The sequence below is a fragment of the Gossypium hirsutum genome, chromosome A13 (genome assembly GCF_007990345.1).
Source record: "Gossypium hirsutum isolate 1008001.06 chromosome A13, Gossypium_hirsutum_v2.1, whole genome shotgun sequence".
Lineage (NCBI taxonomy): Eukaryota > Viridiplantae > Streptophyta > Magnoliopsida > Malvales > Malvaceae > Gossypium > Gossypium hirsutum.
In genome coordinates, this window is record NC_053436.1 from 95792727 (window position 1) to 95810955 (window position 18229).

Genomic DNA, 18229 nt, shown 5'->3' on the forward strand with positions numbered 1-18229 from the left:
TCCTTTAAATTCATGTTTTATACTTAGGTGAGCATTAGAAGGTGAAAAGAGCAAGAAACGGGCCAAAAACAGACAAAATGAGCTTATCTTAGTATTTCACATGGCCTAGGCACTTTCACACAGGTAAACCACACGCCCGTGTGAAACACACGGGTAGGCCACACTCCCGTGTGTCATGGTCGTGCCAACTAAAACCAACTCAAAATTACATAAAGCTTGAGCACCTTCACACGGGCATGGCACATGGCTGTGTCCCTATCGAGCCCAAGTCTAATTCTATTCAGAAAAGGCCAATTTTGGGCTATTTTAGGCATTCCAAAGTTTATAAAAACATCGGAGAAGAGGATCAAAGGGGGGACAAAGGGTAGAAAGCAGAAAATACTCGAAGACAGCCATAGGAATCAGCTCGGAAGTAGGATCTACTTCAAGACTGAATATCTCCATTCAATTTCCTTAAAAGTTCTTTGAATTTCTTTATGCTCTGTTGTTTTCCCAATTTTGAGATGTTTTCCCCTATCATTATGAACTAAACTCCTTAAATACCTAGGGGAGATGAAGCCTAAAACAGATCTTACTATTATTTGAGTTATATGATAAATACTTTTCTTATTCTTAGTTATGAGTTTTAATCCTTGTTTTAATATTCCAGGATATTAATTCAAGTCTGATGTGCTTATTCAGTGGAGCAAAAGTCCCTGTTTAAAAGTAGATCTTCCATAATTAAACAGAGTTGCATGCAATCCTAGACATAGGACGACATAAATCTGTCGGATTAGAGTCAAATCTAATAAGGGAATCCATAGATCGAATTAATGCGACAATAGGGGCTTTAATTAGAAAGATATTTCTATTAATCAACCTAGAGTCAATTGTTTTCAGTATCGAGAGAAATATTAGCATAAATCAGGAATTTCTACGAATTAAGTCAAGTGAATAAATCGTCTAATTCAAAGGTAATAAGTGAAGTCTAGGTGAATTTTTCCTTGGGTATTGACTTCTTCATCAGTTTTCCAAAAGCATTTTCTAACTTTAATCTTTTTCGTGTTCTTAGTTAATTAGATAGTCTATCTTAGTTTAAAAACATCCCTTTAATTCTTAAGCTAGATAATAAAAAGATAGTAATTACTAGTACTTTTAGTCCTTGTGGATACGATATTTCCGGTCTTACCATAACTATACTGCTATTTGATATGTGCGCTTGCCTTAGTCGAATTTTTAGTTAGTTTAGTGACCATCAAGTTTTTGGCGTTGTTGCCGGGAATTAAGATATTAGGAACACTTAATTTTTATTACTTTAGCCATTTTTATTTTTATTTCACTTTAATTTTGTTTTTCTTCTAATTACTAACTTTTCTTTTATTTACTTCCGGCAAGTTTTTATAATTTATGACTGAAGAAACCCGTCAGGACCTCTACTTTTTGACAGCAAAATTGAAAGCACAGCTTATAGAAATCGTAGAGAAATAAGGCGAAGTTTACGGTATATAGAGGAAGAGCACGAGGACGACACCACTCATATTGAAGAGATGGCTGAAAATCAAAATAATTCGCTGCCTCTTGTGGTTACCGCAAATCCAATGAATCAGAATCCTGCTCCTCGTATTATGTACGACTATGCTAAGCCAAATTAATGAGGGTTAAATCGAGTATTGTTAGACCTACAATTGCTGCAAATAATTTTGAACTGAAACCTAACACTATACAAATGATTCAACAACTTTTTCAGTTTGATGGTTTGCAGGATGAAGACCCAAATACTCATTTGGCCAACTTCTTAGAGTTCTATGATACTTTCAAAATAAATGGCATTTCTGATGATGTCATTCACATTTGGTTATTTCCCTTTTCATTAAGGAATAAGGCTAAACAGTGGTTGAACTCGTTACCACGAGGGTCAATCACTATTTGGGAACAAATGACCAAAAATTTTCACTTAAATATTTCTCGCAGGCTAAAACGGCTAAATTGAGGAATGATATCTCTTCTTTTGTACAAATGGATTTAGAAACACTTTATAACGCATGGGAGAGATACAAAGATTTATTGAGAAGGTGCCCTCACCATGGGTTACCTCTTTGGCTACAGGTTCAAACTTTCTACAACAATTTGAATCCCTCAACTAGACAAATGATCAACGCAGCTGCCGGTGGAACCATCAATAATAAGACACCTGAAGGGGCTTATGAGTTCATAGAAGAAATGTCACTGAACAATTATTAGTGGCAAGTCATGAGGACAAAGCCAACCAAAGCAGTTGGTGTTTTTAACGTCGACTCAGTTGCTATGCTTTCAAATCAGGTAGAACTCTTGAATAAAAAGGTTGATGGTTTATTTGGTTCTACGCAAGTACATCCAATAATGCAGTGCGATGCAAGTGGAGGTGGAATGAGCAATTCGGAATACCCACCCTATAGCCCTAATATGGAGAACGAGCAAATGAATTATATGGGTAATAATCCTCAACCTCAAAATAATCCTTACAGTAACACTTAGAATGCAGATTGGAGGAACCACCCAAATTTCTCATGGGAAGGCCAAAAGAATAAAAGGCCACAACATCCTCCAAGTTTTCAACAACCACCTTACCAACAAGAGAAGAAATCGAACCTTGAAGAGATTCTTACAAAATTCATCTCGGTGTCAGAAACTCACTTTCAGAATACTAAAACAGCACTTGAGAATCAGTAAGCATCGATTCAAGGGCTCGAAACTCAAATAGGGTAGCTTCCTAAGTTGATCTCTAAACGACCACAAGGTAACCTACCAAGTAACACTGAAACTAACCCAAGAGAGCAATTTCATGCCATTACTGTGCACAATGATGGAGGGTTAGTTGAAGATGAACTGAAACCGAGGCAAGACAATGTGGTAGATAAAGGTAAGGTTGATGTAAGCAATGATAAACAGAAACTGGTAAGCGAAGAGTATAAACCTCGTCTGTCATACCCCAATGCGATAATGAAAGACCACAATGACAAACAATTCAGTAAATTCCTTAAATTATTAAAAAAATTACATATTAACTTACCGTTTATTGAAGCTCTTTCACAGATGCCAAATGCAGTTAAATTTTTAAAGGAGCTTTTATCAAACAAACAGAAGTTAGATGAGTCATCATATGTAGAGTTAAATGCAATCTGCTTAGCTATTCTAGAAAATAAACTACCCAAAAGGTTAAATGATCCAGGGAGTTTTACTATTCCTTGTTTAATTAGTAGTTTAAATGTTGAATGCTTTAGCCGATTTAGGGGCAAGTATAAATGTCATGCCCTATAAAATGTTTAGACAACTAGGTATTGGGAAACCTAAACAAACTAGGATAAGTATACAATTGGCAGATAAAACTATTAGATTTCCTAGAGGTATTGTTGAGGACGTATTCGTTAAGATTGAAAAATTCATATTCCCAGAAGACTTTGTTGTTTTAGACATGGAAGAGGACAGTGATATTCCTTTAATTTTAGGACAACCCTTTTTAGCAACTGCTAGGACTATTATTGATGTCAGTACAGGTGAGTTAATGCTTCAGGTAGGCGATGACATGATTAAACTCCAAGCTCATGATTCTATCAGAAAGACTAGTGATCGAGATGATTACATAAGTTCTTTTAATGTGAGTAACCTTGTTGTTCAACCCTCTTTACAGGACAAGCTTTCAAGGAGTACAAATGAGCCACGTTCCAGTCCATGTAAATACAAGACCATCTATGAAGAGCGAAGGCTACAGATCGAGGAACTAGATGAATGGCGAACATAGGTTAAAGAGAAACTGAGAATACACGATGAATTAAGGCAATGCCATGACAAACTTAAAGGTGAATCGAATTAACTTAAGGTTGGAGAAAAAGTACTGTTAGATGAAGCAAACCCTCGTGTTGCAACTTCTGAACCTAATGGAGCAATCCTTCTTGCGGTACTCAACGTTTCCCCAGACGGTACAGTTGAGGTAACTCATTCCAAATTCAGCACTTGTAAGGTAAATAATACTCGTCTAAAACCTTATTTTGATAAGATTTGATAGCAAAAATGAGGAGTTTCAACTCCTCGAACCACCATGACCGAGCAAATATGAGGTAAGTCGAGCTTAGACTTTAAATAAGCACTTCTCAGGAGGAAACTCGAACACCAACACTGTTAACCCATTTATTTTATCTATTTTTCGTGTTTTTATGTAGGTACAATGACCCACACAGCCTAGACACACGGACGTGTCCTTGGCCGTGTGGAAATAGGGCTGAAATGTCCCAAAAATTGACACACACGCGGCCGGTGATAAATCCAAACAACCGTGCGACACGGTCGTGGGAAGCACACGGCCTGGACACATGAGCGTGTCCTAGGCCGTGTAAAACCTGGAGCTTAATTTTTGAATTTTAAAAAGTCAGAGGGCTCCACGGGTTAAGCACACGGCCGTGTGTACAGACACACAGACGTGTGGGAGACAATACAGGTATGGGAGAAGCGAACAACATATCACATGGTCGTGCGATACGGCCGTGTGAGACACACGGCTTGGATACATGGACATGTCTAAGGTCGTGTGGCGAATGGGCATTAAATATTCGTGACGAACACGGGCTAAACTTGAGCACATGGCCGTGTGGCGCAACACGGACCGTTACACGACCGTGTCTATTTTAAAACCCCCCCAAACCCTAACCCTTTCTTTTGTCTTCTTCCCCAACCCTAGCCGCCTCAACACCTCACCCCCACCATCCGGCCACCCCTCATATCCTCTCCCCTCTTTCTTTTTCCTTTGCCTTACTTTTTTTTCTTTTCTTTTCATCCTTCCCCACCCCTTCTTTCCCTTTCCTTCCCTTTCTTTTCCTCTTCTTTCTCTCCTCTCTTTTTTTCTTTCTTTTCCTCCTCTTTCCCTTCTTCCCTCACGACGCAGCTCCTCTCTCAACCTAATCCTTTCCTTCTCTCCCTCATTCGGCCTCAAACCTCACCCCCTCTCCCTCACGCATCACCGCACGGCCCACCCTTCCAGCCGTACCTCCGACCGCCACTTTCGGTTTCCCCTTTTGCCCCTCTCTTTTTATTAATACTAACATCATTATTCTTATTATAAATTTTATTTGTCTTATTCATTTTTAGATATTACTATTACTATTTTGTTTTTGTTTTATTTGCATTTACTATTATTCTTTTTATTGTTCAATTCATTAGATATGTCTGTTTTGCATAATTTTATCTTTATAGAGTTAAATTTATTCCATGATAGTATTCCTAGTGTTCCTATTAAGAATTATTTTTGTATTTCTTTCCTTGTCTTAGTTTACTGAGTATTTTTTTGGATAGAATATTACATTGCTTCCTGATCAGCTTCTTCTTGCTTTTATTCATATTATTCTTGCTAATTTATTAGTCATTTGATCAATTATTTAGTTTTACACTGTAGAGCAGCATTCTGTTTTTCACTAGGCCAAAATTGTTCAGCTAAACCTAACTGTTGCAAATTTATTACTATATTGATTCCTTAATTATCATTTTATTACAGATTTATTACGACGAACACACGCGGAAAGACCAAAGTCACCGTCCTCGCTTCGAAAAAGCGGAACGGCCCAGGTGCAACCTCCTCGAACGCTTCAGCCTCAACTCGCCACTCTTTGCTCCAATTTCCATCGAGCAACCAGAAGGATTTATATCAGCTTCTCAGCATACGATCCCTCGGTTTGGGTCGTTGTATTGATTGGGTCGCGCTAGATCAGGTCTATTTGGCTGATGATGTGCGTGCGATTATTACTACAACCCCGTGGGATAGGTTCTTCACCATCATCGAGCCCACCTACTCAGAACTCACCTAAGAGTTCGGCGTCACATTTTCAGTCCAGCAGGTCATGTCAGTCTATGACGAGTCTAGCACTATCACCTTTCGCCTTGGCGGGACGGTGCGGCACAAGAGCGTCCCAGAGTTCGGTGCTGCTTTGGGACTTTACATAGAGGAGTTCATGAGTGTCGAGGACTTCCTTTAGCTTTATAGACATATTCATTACTCACCTTCGCGATGTTGGACTAAGCTCATGGGTGGACTAACTAACTATGACGAGAGTCGCTTGAAGGCGACATACCTCTTTCCGGCCCTAGGGTATATTCATGCCCTACTACCGGACATGTGTTTGATTTATCATATTCATCGTACTCGCTTGCCGCAACCAAATTAAACGCCATAAGAAGGGCCACATCTTTCTCGGCCCTTACGTGACTCGTTTCGCTCGGCACTTTGGCCTCTTCGACCCTCCAAAGATGTCATCGACACTCATACTAGTAGGTCAGATGTCTCCTCAAATAATTTCTAGTATGATCCACATGAGGATGATAGAACGACGCCGTGGATTCGACCCCCTCAGTATAGACTCGTCCACTCTAATGGTCAAGATGATCTATAGGACATTATTGATAATGTCATTCCTATTCATGAGGACCTACCTTCACCACCATCACAGAGTCAATGCCCCGCTGCTACCACCTTGACAGAATATCCGAGTGACTCACTCACTTTGAACAGCAATGTTTTGAGCGCTTCGACAGCATCGATGCCACTCTTCGACAGATTTGCCACCACATTCACATCTCTCCTTCAACACGGTCGACCCACGAGGCATCCGATAATGAGGACCTTTGAGTCTATTTATTTTATTATTTTTTAATTTTAATTTTATTTTTCTTTTATTTAATTTTAAATACTTATGTTTTATATTTTGAACTATGTTTATCTTTATGGTTATTATCAAGTAATCCCTTCATTCTCTTTCACAGTTGTGTTTATTTTCTTATTAGTAACTCAGAATCATGCCTTTCATTGGTCATATCTACAATTTTCACTTTTATTATTCCAAGGATTCCATCTAACAATTCAGGGCAGTTTCGCTTCTCTCTCTCTCTTATGATATTATGTTTCTATTGTTATCTATCTTTGTACATTAAGGACAATGTACATCTTAAGTGTGGGGAGGTTATTTATATGATTCTTTGAAAATCCCTGAATATGGTCTTGTTCTCAATTAACTTCCTCATATCACTATTAGAATGAATTTTGATTGATTTATGTTTTTTATTGATATGTTTGAATTTAACCATAGGGAAATGTGCATTGATTGTTTAAACTTTAAAGAAATTAGAGCATCAAGCATGATAAATTGACTTTTGAGAATTAAAATTGCTAGGTTGTTTCCCTGAATTGAGGTATTATCTTGAAGTTATGAATTTACAAGATTGACATCAAATACCCATAATTTTCATGAGATTTTGAGCCTTTTAGAGCATATATCTCTCCTGCTCACTTATTTTATTGGTTATGAGTATGTCAATATTGATTTGTTATTCTAGAACTTGCTTCGATTATGCATGTCAAGACCACACCTTTGATTTGATCTACTGAGATGATAAAGGCACATAGGTTTTAACCCACTTGCTCCATAAAAAGCCTACCCACATATTTGACCCTTAGTAAACCCCTTTGGGCCTTAACCATTGTTTCTTAATTTTCCTCTTAATGTTAGCCCACGACTTAACCCTTTTTGATTCGTTAAGAATTTCTCCCTTTTTATTGACTCCCTTTTTATCGAGATTTGATTTGATTAGTTACCTAACTATTTTCGTCCATTTCAATTGTTGAATTATTATGTACTTTCCATTATTTTCTTATTCTTAAAAAAAACCTATATTTTTATATTCATTCAATTACATATTGTTTTAAAGAGCTTGGATAAGTTAAAGTTATTATATTGAGGGAAAGTTCACTTCATTTTGGAAAGTTTTAATTCTGGCACTTGTTTGTAATTCAGTAATTAGCTTTATTCTTCTAAGTTGGGTAATTTATTAAATTAATCTAGATTCTAACTCTTTTTTTCAGCCTTTATCCACACCTTTAACCCAAACCCCATTACAACCCTGTTAAAGACCTCTTGATTTGTGTATCATCTCATTTATAGTGGTGGAGATTTGATTTTCATGTAAGCCTATGGTAATAAGTTTTCATATTTGACTTTTAAGTGCTTAATTATTAAACCTTAAATACTTCGAGTGATTTGAGTGAATCTTTAGTGAGGATGTCAACTCTTGTCAATTTGGAATTAAAGGTAATCATTTAGATAATGGGAGATACCTATAATTTTATGATTAAAATGCTCAACTTGGATCGTTTGAAACTTTGATGTTCTTTTAGTTGAATTCTCAATGTATGATTATTTGTGGATAATTTGAACCATTATTGATGAGAATTATAAGTTGAGAAGAATTTATTTTAATTATGAGTTGAGGATTTTGCTTGAAGACAAACAAATGCTTAAATGTGGGGGTATTGATAAACCATAACATATACATATTTTTACCCCATGCTTGGCATATTTTTGGATGATTTATCATAAGATTTAGTGAATTTGATGCTACTAATCCTTTAATTTCATGTTTTATACTTAGGTGAGCATAGAAAGGTGAAAAGAGCAAGAAACGGGCCAAAAACAGACAAAATGGGCTTATCTCAGTATTTCACACGGCCTAGGCACTTTCATACAGGTAACCACATGCCCATGTGAGACACATGGGCAGGCCACACGCCCGTGTATCATGGTCATGTCGACTAAAACCAATTCTGAATTACACACGGCTTGAGCACCTTCGCACGGGCATGGCACACGGCGGTGTCCCTGTCGAGCCCAAGTCTAATTCTATTTGGAAAATGCTAATTTTGGGCTATTTTGGGCATTCCAAAGTCTATAAAAACACAGGAAAAGAGAATCAAAGGGGGGACGGAGGGTAGAAAGTCGAAAATACTCGAAGACAGCCATCGAAATCAGCTCGGAAGCAGGATCTACTTCAAGACTGAAGATCTCCATTCAATTTCCTTAGAAGTTCTTTGGATTTCTTTACGTTCTATTGCTTTTCTAATTTTGAGATGTTTTTCCCTATCATTATGAACAAAACTCCTTAAATACCTAGGGGAGATGAAGCCTAAAACAGATCTTATTATTATTTGAGTTATATGATAAATACTTTTCTTATTCTTAGTTATGAGTTTTAATCCTTGTTTTAATATTCCAAGATATTAATTCAAGTCTGATGTACTTATTCAGTGGAGCAAAAGTCCCTATTTAAGAGTAGATCTTCCATAATTAAGCGGAGTTGCATGCAATCCTAGACATAGGACGACATAAATCTGCCGGATTAGAGTCAAATCTAATAAGGGAATCCATAAATCGAATTAATGCGACAATAGGGGCTTTAATTAGAAAGAGATTTCAATTAATCAACCTAGAGTCAGTTGTTTTCAGTCTCAAGAGAAATATTAGCATAAATTAGGGATTTCTACGGATTAAGTCAAGTGAATAAATCATCTAATTCAAAGGTAATAAGTGAAGTCTAGGTGAATTCTTCCTTGGGTATGGTCTTCTTCATGGGTTTTCTAAAAGCATTTTCCAACTTTAATCTTTGTCGTGTTCTTAGTTAATTAGGTAGTTTATCTTAGTTTAAAAACATCCCTTTAATTCTTAGGCTAGATAATAAAAAGATAGTAATTACTAGTACTTTTAATCCTTGTGGATACGATATTTCCAGTCTCTGCATAACTATACTACTATTCGATAGGTGCACTTGCCTTAGTTAAATTTTTAGTTAGTTTAGCGACCATCGGTCATGACACTGCCTTCAATTTTTGGATAGTTTGGCTTCGAAGTCCGGTGTTGTGACACCACTTCAGGGTGTCGCAATGTTGCAATCATCCATCATCTTCTTAGCCCGAAAATTGTGTCCTACACACTAGATAGAGCCGTTAGATTATCCCTAGGCCCATAGTGGCCTATTAGGTCATAACATAACTCAAAATTGCGTAAAAACGCTTATTTTTCATAAATTAAACATAAAGTAATAAAAATCGAAAATGAATTAAAAATATATACAAATTCTATAAAACAAGCTCGTTAAGTAACGAAAAAACCTTAATTTGCCACATTGAATTGTGGCAGATCAACGACCCAGCTAGACCTGATCATGGGTAGGGCCACCTGGCCCGGCCCGAAGGCTCGCCCAAAATGAGGGAAGGTTTGGGCAAAAATATTGGCCCAAAAAATGGGCTTGGACAAAAAAAAATAAAGCCTGTTTATAAAATGGGCAGGGCCTCGGGTAAGGCATTTTTGGCCCGAGCCCGGCCCGGCCCGAACCCACTAAAGGACAAAAGAAACTATTTATTTTAATATTATTTTCTTGTTGTTTTCTCCCTATTTTGCTACTATTTTACTATTATGTTGCTATTATTTTGTTTTTATTGTTTGGATATTGTATAAATTTTATTTTATTGTTAATTTTGTTATTATTTTAGAGACATTTGCTTGTTAAATTGCATCTACCTTAGTGTTATTTAAGTATATATATTTTTTAAAATTATATAAAAATTAATATAGGCAGGCCAGGTCGGGTAAAGGTGTTAGCATTTTTATCTGGGTCAGGTTTGGATAAAATTTAGGCCCATTTTTTGAGCTAGGCTGATCTCGGGCCTAGAAAACGGGCCTAAAATTTTAGTTGAGCCCAGCTCAAACCCAGCCCGGCCTGACCCATGCTCACCTCTAGTACCAGCCACACAGCAGTGTGACTTTTGGTGGAAATTTTATGTTTTTAAACCACATGACCTCAGTAAGTTACACGGCCTGGATACACGACCGTATGACTTCAATTCCACACGGTCACCATTTGTAACACGACCGTGCGCCCCTAACTTTAAGGAATTATCTTACTTTTTGAAAAGTTTTCAATATGGTCCTTGTTTGTACTCGGGGCAACTTATGAGCTTTTGTAAGCTCGATTGTGACTAGAATTAGTTTGTAAATCCTAATTTGAGTGAATGTATTAGATATTTAAATATTTATATGAGTTTTTTATTTAAGAAATCAGATGAATTGTTCTGTTATTTGTTGTTGCATCCTATAGCTCGGGTCTGGCAACCAAACCAGGTGAGGGGTGTTACATTTAGTGGTATTACTGGTACAGTTTAGTCTATTCTAGGACTAGACATAGTGTGTACTGAGTTTAGAAATTACATGCTGCATTAACTTGTGATACTGTGACGTTATTTAATCCAATCTAATATTTGTTTCTTATAGATATAATTGTGTCAGTCGAATCAAACTGTGTCGTCATTGATGAAATTAATAGTAACGATCTGGCTTCTGATCAAAGAGCAAGTCATAGCATTCTGGTTCCGCAAATGTCTCAAAATGAGGTGAAAATGCCTTCTTTGGTATGATAGGTCAATGGTTTACTGAGCTTATGCGAGCCAATGCGGCTCCATAACATCTGCCCCCTAATGTGCTCCCAATGGCACCCTTTTTTCCTCAGAATAGTTAAAGCTTACGTCATCTCTCAATTGATAAAATTAGAAAATGTGGGGCTGAAAAATTTCATGGAAAGATAAAAGATGATCCTACTAGGGCTAAAGATTGGTTAGAGAATACACAACGAGTCTTTGATGAGATGGCTTGTACACCTGACGACTACTTTAGATATGATGTATCTCAAATGAAAGATGAGTCTTATCAGTGGAGGTTTACATTGTTAACCATTATACCAAAAGATAGAATTAAATGAGACTTTTTCCAAACTGAATTTTAGAAAAAGTATATCAACAAATTATATCTGGAGAAGAAAAAGAAATACTTCCTTGAACTAAAACAGTGAAATAAATCCATGGCCAAGTATGAATGAAAGCTTGCATGGCTTAGCAAATACGTCCGTGAAATTGTACCGACTGAGTTTGAGATGTGTATTCATTTCGAAAGTGGTATGAATGACGAGATCCATATGTTAGCCGGAGCATTGGAATTGTGGGAATTTACAGTTATATCTGAACGAGCATAAAAAATGAATGATATCTACAATGAGAAGAAACATAATAAAATGAAACATTGGGAATCTGAAAAGTGAATTATGCCGAGATCGTTTCAGTCTCATTCACCCAAGAAGTCGAAAGAATTCCATAGTCGTATCATTTCACAGCCAGGGTATTTTGGAAGATATAAGCCAAAATCGAGTAGCCTGAAGTCCCAAAGTATGCCAGCAACCAAGTTGGCAGTGTTCGTAATGTAGATCTACCTATTTGCGATCATTGCAGAAAACCTGACAAGGGTGTATATCGAGTTGAAGTTCAGGTTTGTTTCAGATTCAAATCCACTGAGCACTTCCTAAAAGATAGTCCAAAGAAACCGAATAATATTGATGATCAGGTTAATAGACTGATGTCTGCTTCTCAGAGGGGTAGACGATCGGGACAGAGTAATACCACTAGGGATACCCGAGGTGGGACCAAGAATACGAAAATTAGGTTTGAGGTCTGGATGCTTGCCAGAGCTTATGCTATTCACGCACAGGAGGAAGCTTCTGCTCCTGATGTCATTACTAGTACTTTTTCTCTCTTTGATACTAATGTATATGCACTGATTAACCCTGAGTCAACGTTTTCTTACATTTAGACTACTTTAGTATCTAAAAAGATCATACCGATAGAATAGACTAAATTTGAGATTAGAGTTTCATATCCATTGGGTCAAAGTGTCTTAGTCAATTTGATTTGTACAAAGTGTCCATTGAGAATTTAGGGTTATGACTTTCCTGCTGGCTTGATGTTGCTACTGTTCCACAAGTTTGACATTATACTAGGTATGGACTGGTAAACTCTATATGTTGTTGTGGTAAACTGTAGAATGAAGCGGATTGATCTAAGATGTCAAAATGGTAAGTTATTTACTGTTGAGTCTAACAAGACCGAATGTGTTACTAGTTAATATGTGAATATCATAATAAAAAATTGATCAGCTACCGACAGTAAGTGAATTTATTGAAGCGTTTCCAGAAGAATTACTTGGATTAGCACCAGAACAAGAAGTTGAATTTGCTATTGAACTAATGCCTGGAACTACTCCAATTTCAATTGCCCCGTACTGAATGGCTCTTACAAATTAAAAGAATTGAAAGCATAGTTACAATAGTTGATTGACAGAGGTTTTATACAATAGAGCGTGTCACCTTGAAGTGTACCAGTCTTATTTGTGAAAAGGAAAGATGGGTTGATGAGACTGTGTATCGACTACAGGCAACTAAACAAGGTCACACTATAAAGAAGAAGTATCCACTACCCCATATTTACGATCTGTTTGACCAATTGAAGGGAGCCACCGATCTGGTTACTATCACTTGCAAGTTAAAAGAAGTTGATGTATCGAAAACTGCATTCAAAACAAGTTCTAATGTCATTAAAATATTTAGAAAAATAATTTTATTTTATTAAAAATTTTATCACATATAAATAAGAATTAAGGCTTGTTAAAATGGTTTCATTAAATAGATTTATAAAATAATAAACAAAATTGTTAAATTATATATTGAATTACATTAAAGTATTTTTCCATTAACAAAAAAAAATTTATATCACTATATTTTAAATATCAAAATTTAATTATTTATACAGTAACTCTATATTCCATATATGAAATTTTATAAATAATAATTTATATAATCCAATATAATTTATTATAATTACATTAATTATGTCAAATTATTAACTATTATGAAAAAACTGAAAAATGAAAAATTAAGAGCATGGAATATCAAATTTTGATATTGTATATGTATAAATGCTTTAAAAATCATTAGAAAAATTTTCATTACTATAATATTTCAATTATCAAAATCATTTAGTACATTTTAATAAATCACATAACTTAAACATATAAAATCACGTATGATATATTTGATATTAGAAATTAATTGGATTAAAAAGATACAAAGTACAAAGATTATCCTTTTGTTCATCCTTTTATATAGAGGAAACAAATCAAATAATGTAATGAAATTATACATTTCCTTCATTGTACAAACTTTATTAATTTTATCTCATAGTAAATCTTAAGCCAATGTTGAATTTCAAATTTGGATTGGATCAATCAATAATGAAGTGATCCCACCTTTAGCAGCTTTCCCAACATGTGTATAACCGTCACCTTCTCTGTAAAGTACATCCATAACCCTAGCAAGGTTGAGGCTACGACAAAGAACGGGTGTCGGCATTTCTGTCGGTTTCAAGAACTCTTCATTTACATCTTTCCATGAACTCTCAATGTGTTTGTTGAATTCATTGTATGCTTCTTGCGCTGTCACCCCATATTGTTCCATGTAACATTCGATCGCTGAGCAATCGTCTTCTCTCCTATGGTTGAACTGCACCCATATGAACCATGTATATTAATTAACTTAGCAAATGCAAACCCTAGAAGCCTTACAATTCTATGATATAGATTTAAGTGCATATATATACCATAATCGATTTTTAGAATTCTTGAATGTGAATATATAGTATACCTTATGTTCCGCAATATCATCCATGAACCTGCAAATAATGGTGGAAGCCTTAATGATCTTGGGGTCATTGGCGGCCCATTTGAAGGTTTCAGGGGTTATAACTTCGCCCATGCCGACAAACGCCGTTATAGCAAGCATGGCATAGCCAGAGGTTGGTAATGCATTATCTCTAAATTCCTCGAAGGTTGGTTTATAGTTTTGATGAGTCCATTTGGCCTCCAAAAGGTAAGCTTGAGCAAGGCGTATCATCTGATGATTAAAGGCATAAAAAAAATAAGCAAATTGTTAATGTAATTTTCAAATTTTATACATTTATGATTAAAGCATATCATACTATTCTATCATTACATACCGCCTTTTTCGCATACTCAACTCGATACTGTCTCCCTTGATTTGCCAACAGCTGTTCCATTTCTTCATAAACATCTAATAGTGCCTTGTAACTTATTTTCATGTAATCTGGAAGTTGGTTCATGCATTTAATATCCCACCTAAAACACAATTTGAGGGTTAATTTGAATCTGAAACTTAGCCTGGTTAATTCATACTATCACCATTAAAATATGATTAACTGCAAGTCTGGAGTGAATATCCTAACGTTTAAAATCATATATTCCCTTATTCTTTGTGATCTCAAAACTTTTTTTTGTAGAAGAGAGAAAAAAAAATCTCACCTTTGAATTGCATTTGTATAAGGAATGAGTTCATCATATGTTGCATATGAATCATAAGTATCATCAACAATGGAAGCCATCGCTATGACTTTTGTCAACATCTTTCTACCAAGGGAGTATTGGGGTTCAAAGTAAACTCCCATTATCCAAAAATAGCCTTCAACCACTCTATCTCTTGCAAATGGTAGTTTTCTTGTGAAGTCTAAATCTTTCCACCACCTAAAAAAAGCATCATAAAATGTCAGCAACAGTCGTGTGATCAACTGATATAGTATTAGACTTCATAGCTTTAAAGATCTCCAAACACTTACCTGCAGATCTCACTTAGCTCTTTCCTATGCAAAAGCTGCAACAAGTTGAAATCAATCTTTGCAAATTGAAGCAACGATTTGTTGTGGGATTCTAAATCTTGGTATATCGAAATGAAATTCCGGGCCTCAACCCTTGGCAAGCCCCTTCGGATAGACTGCTTTAAGGCATGGCCGACCTGTTCCGATAAAGGATGGTCTAAAGTTGGTAGAGCAAGTGTAAGTTGAGCAGTGGTGAAAGAAATGGCTTCATCAAGTATTTCTTCCCCATGGACCCTCATATAGGAAGCTTCATAAAGTTCCAACAACCCTTGCACATCACTCGTCAATGATGGCTTGAAGTTCCCTGCCTCATCTTTGAACTTGTTGAATGCATCTGCTCAATCACCCAAAATCATCATCAAACATTAGTTTCATCAATAAATATATATATATTGAAGTATTGTACAGATGATTATTAATGTAAAGTTTGATAATATTAATTGATAAATGGATAAGAAGAGTTATGAAAGTTTAAGACTTAATTACCACATGAAATATCGAAGCCGTGCTCTCTAAGTAACCGGAATCGAAGAGCTGTAGTGTAGAGATCGTTCTCAGCATCATTGTTGTTGGTGTCACGGTAAATATTCTCTAGTTCATCTTCAATCTCTTTCTCAAAATGATAACTCACACCTAATCTTTGAACAGCATCAATGAAGGGCAACTTTTGGTTTGAATCATCAACAGGTTCCATAATCATCTTCCTCACTTGAGCTTTAAATTCTTCATATTGTAATTCAGTTGCAGCATCGATATCCTGCTCAAGTACGTATAATGCTTTTCCATGAAATCTCCAAAAAACTTAAAAATATGTAAGAAAAAAAATTATAGATTACCGTATCAGGACAGTTGAGGAACATATCACCCCAAATACCGGGATGAAAATCAGCCTTGGGTCGATTTTCGGATGAAATGGCGGGATGGGGTGAAGCGAGAACTGGAGAAGCTTGTGAAGCCATTTTCAAGGATGTGTTGAAGGAAAAGTGTAGGGTTTTGGAAGCAAATAATTCAAAGATTAATTTGCTGCCTTTGCTTACTGTTGAGTGTTTAAAACACAGGGTTTGGATGAGACTATGTGTGCAATTGTTGCATGTATTTATAGGTATAAGATAGGAGTCAACAAAGTACAACGTAAATTGCACGTATTTTAACTATACTGGAAGGAGAAAAATATGCAAATAGAGTGAGAAATTTCCTTGGTTTTTTAATATTCTTTTGTTTGTTTCCACTTTCTGTCCTTCAAAATTGGTGCCTCAAACACATTCTATGTATTTGTTTGACTCGAATTGAGTGTTCCATTGTTTACTTGGCAGTCTTTCTGACTATTGCCGATGTAGTAAATGTGAGTGTTGAGCAATATATCTATTCCTGCAGAATATGACCAAATTAAGTGGAATTAATTTTCATTATTATTTGTTTAATTAGCTGAGACGGTCAATTTTGACTCCAACTTCAAATAATTTTATCTAAAATTAATAATAAAAAAATATTTACAAACCAATCTCAATTAATTGTAATCCAAAATCAAAATATTATTCCAACTTTGATTAATATTTATTTATATAGTAAAAGAATAACTATTGCATAAAATATTATACTCCACCGCCAAGTAAAATGAATTTAGAAGAATATAACTCTCGTTCATAAATTTATTAATAGGAAATGGTTTAATATATAATATGTTAGCAGCCATGGACTCTGTTTTTAAGTGAATTTTCACACATAAATTAAAACTTAAAAAATTAAGCCGTTTGCATTTTGTTTTCTTTTTTAATTAAACTCAAATAATTGATATACTCACCGAATCCATTATTAGCGAGCGTTCAATCGAAACTATTATTATCTTTTATATTTTAAATCATATAAAAGAAATTAATGATATTTAAGTTACGAACAAAAATTTTAATTATTTGTTGGATGTAAAAATAATAATCAAATGGGTTCAAAATTTATGAGCATAACTAATATAACTATATACTGCTACATTCAACATGAATATTTTTAAAAAATCATGAAAAAATTGTTAAAATATTATCTACGACGACCAAAGTTTCTTTGGTAGTAAAGAATCATATTATTGTGTCACTTTCATTGTAAGCTTGCAGCGATCATTTATATAAAATTTCATCTTTCACTTTTGTTTTTTTTTTTGTTTTTTTATAATAAGCCTATTATATTTACTTTTTAAAATAAAGTACTACATACAGGGGCGAAATTAGGGGTTAGCACGGTCTCCTTAAAATGAAAAATTTTTATTTATATCCTTTAAAATTTTTAAAATTTTAAATTAATAAAAGTAAAATTACAATTTGTTCCCTTAAAAATGATAAAGATTTAATTTAATCTTTTAAAAATTATAAAGATAAAGACTATTAAAATAATAAATTTTTATTTTTACTATCATAAAAATTATAATTTAATTTTCATCCCTACTTTGAAAAAAAGTATTGCATCATAGAGAAACCAATTTTACTTAATAAATTGACCCAAATCAATTATAATCACATGTAAAAAAAGAATGTGTGCTGTAAAATAATAATAATAAATTAATTAACTAATTGGATCACGTTTTTTTAAAACATCATCTTAATAAAGTGAAATAAAAATTAAAAAAGAGTAGAGGAGATGTTGACGCATAACATCATATTGGGTTAAGTTATCCTTCACACGAGCTCAAGACACTGAAAATACCAAAAAGTCTAATTAGAATTATTTTATAGATTTAAATATGACATATTTAAGACATGTATTATATTTTATAACATATGTTACAGTTGACAAATATTGGTAGCAGTGTTGATGTGCCTATTCATTTGACGTTTTGCGGAGATAAGAAAAGAGGAAGAAAAATAGATATAT

At 34.9% G+C, this 18229-nt stretch overlaps 1 protein-coding gene and 1 non-coding gene across 2 annotated transcripts; both read right to left on the bottom strand.

Moving 5' to 3' along the window:
• Positions 1–1962: 1962 nt before the first annotated feature.
• On the bottom strand, positions 1963–2069 carry LOC121213042 (small nucleolar RNA R71). The gene has a single exon (XR_005908411.1). It is a non-coding gene; the product is annotated as a small nucleolar RNA R71 (small nucleolar RNA).
• An 11640-nt stretch (positions 2070–13709) lies between these two features.
• LOC107895206 ((+)-delta-cadinene synthase isozyme A) lies at positions 13710–16431 on the bottom strand. Its single transcript, XM_016820470.2, has 7 exons — positions 16207–16431; positions 15857–16127; positions 15332–15704; positions 15021–15239; positions 14699–14837; positions 14347–14595; positions 13710–14205 (listed from the first exon to the last, which is right to left on the bottom strand). Exons 1-7 carry the CDS (start codon positions 16327–16329, stop codon positions 13912–13914), a joined length of 1668 nt encoding a protein of 555 aa, XP_016675959.1. The 5' UTR covers positions 16330–16431; the 3' UTR covers positions 13710–13911.
• Between the last annotated feature and the right edge of the window lie 1798 nt (positions 16432–18229).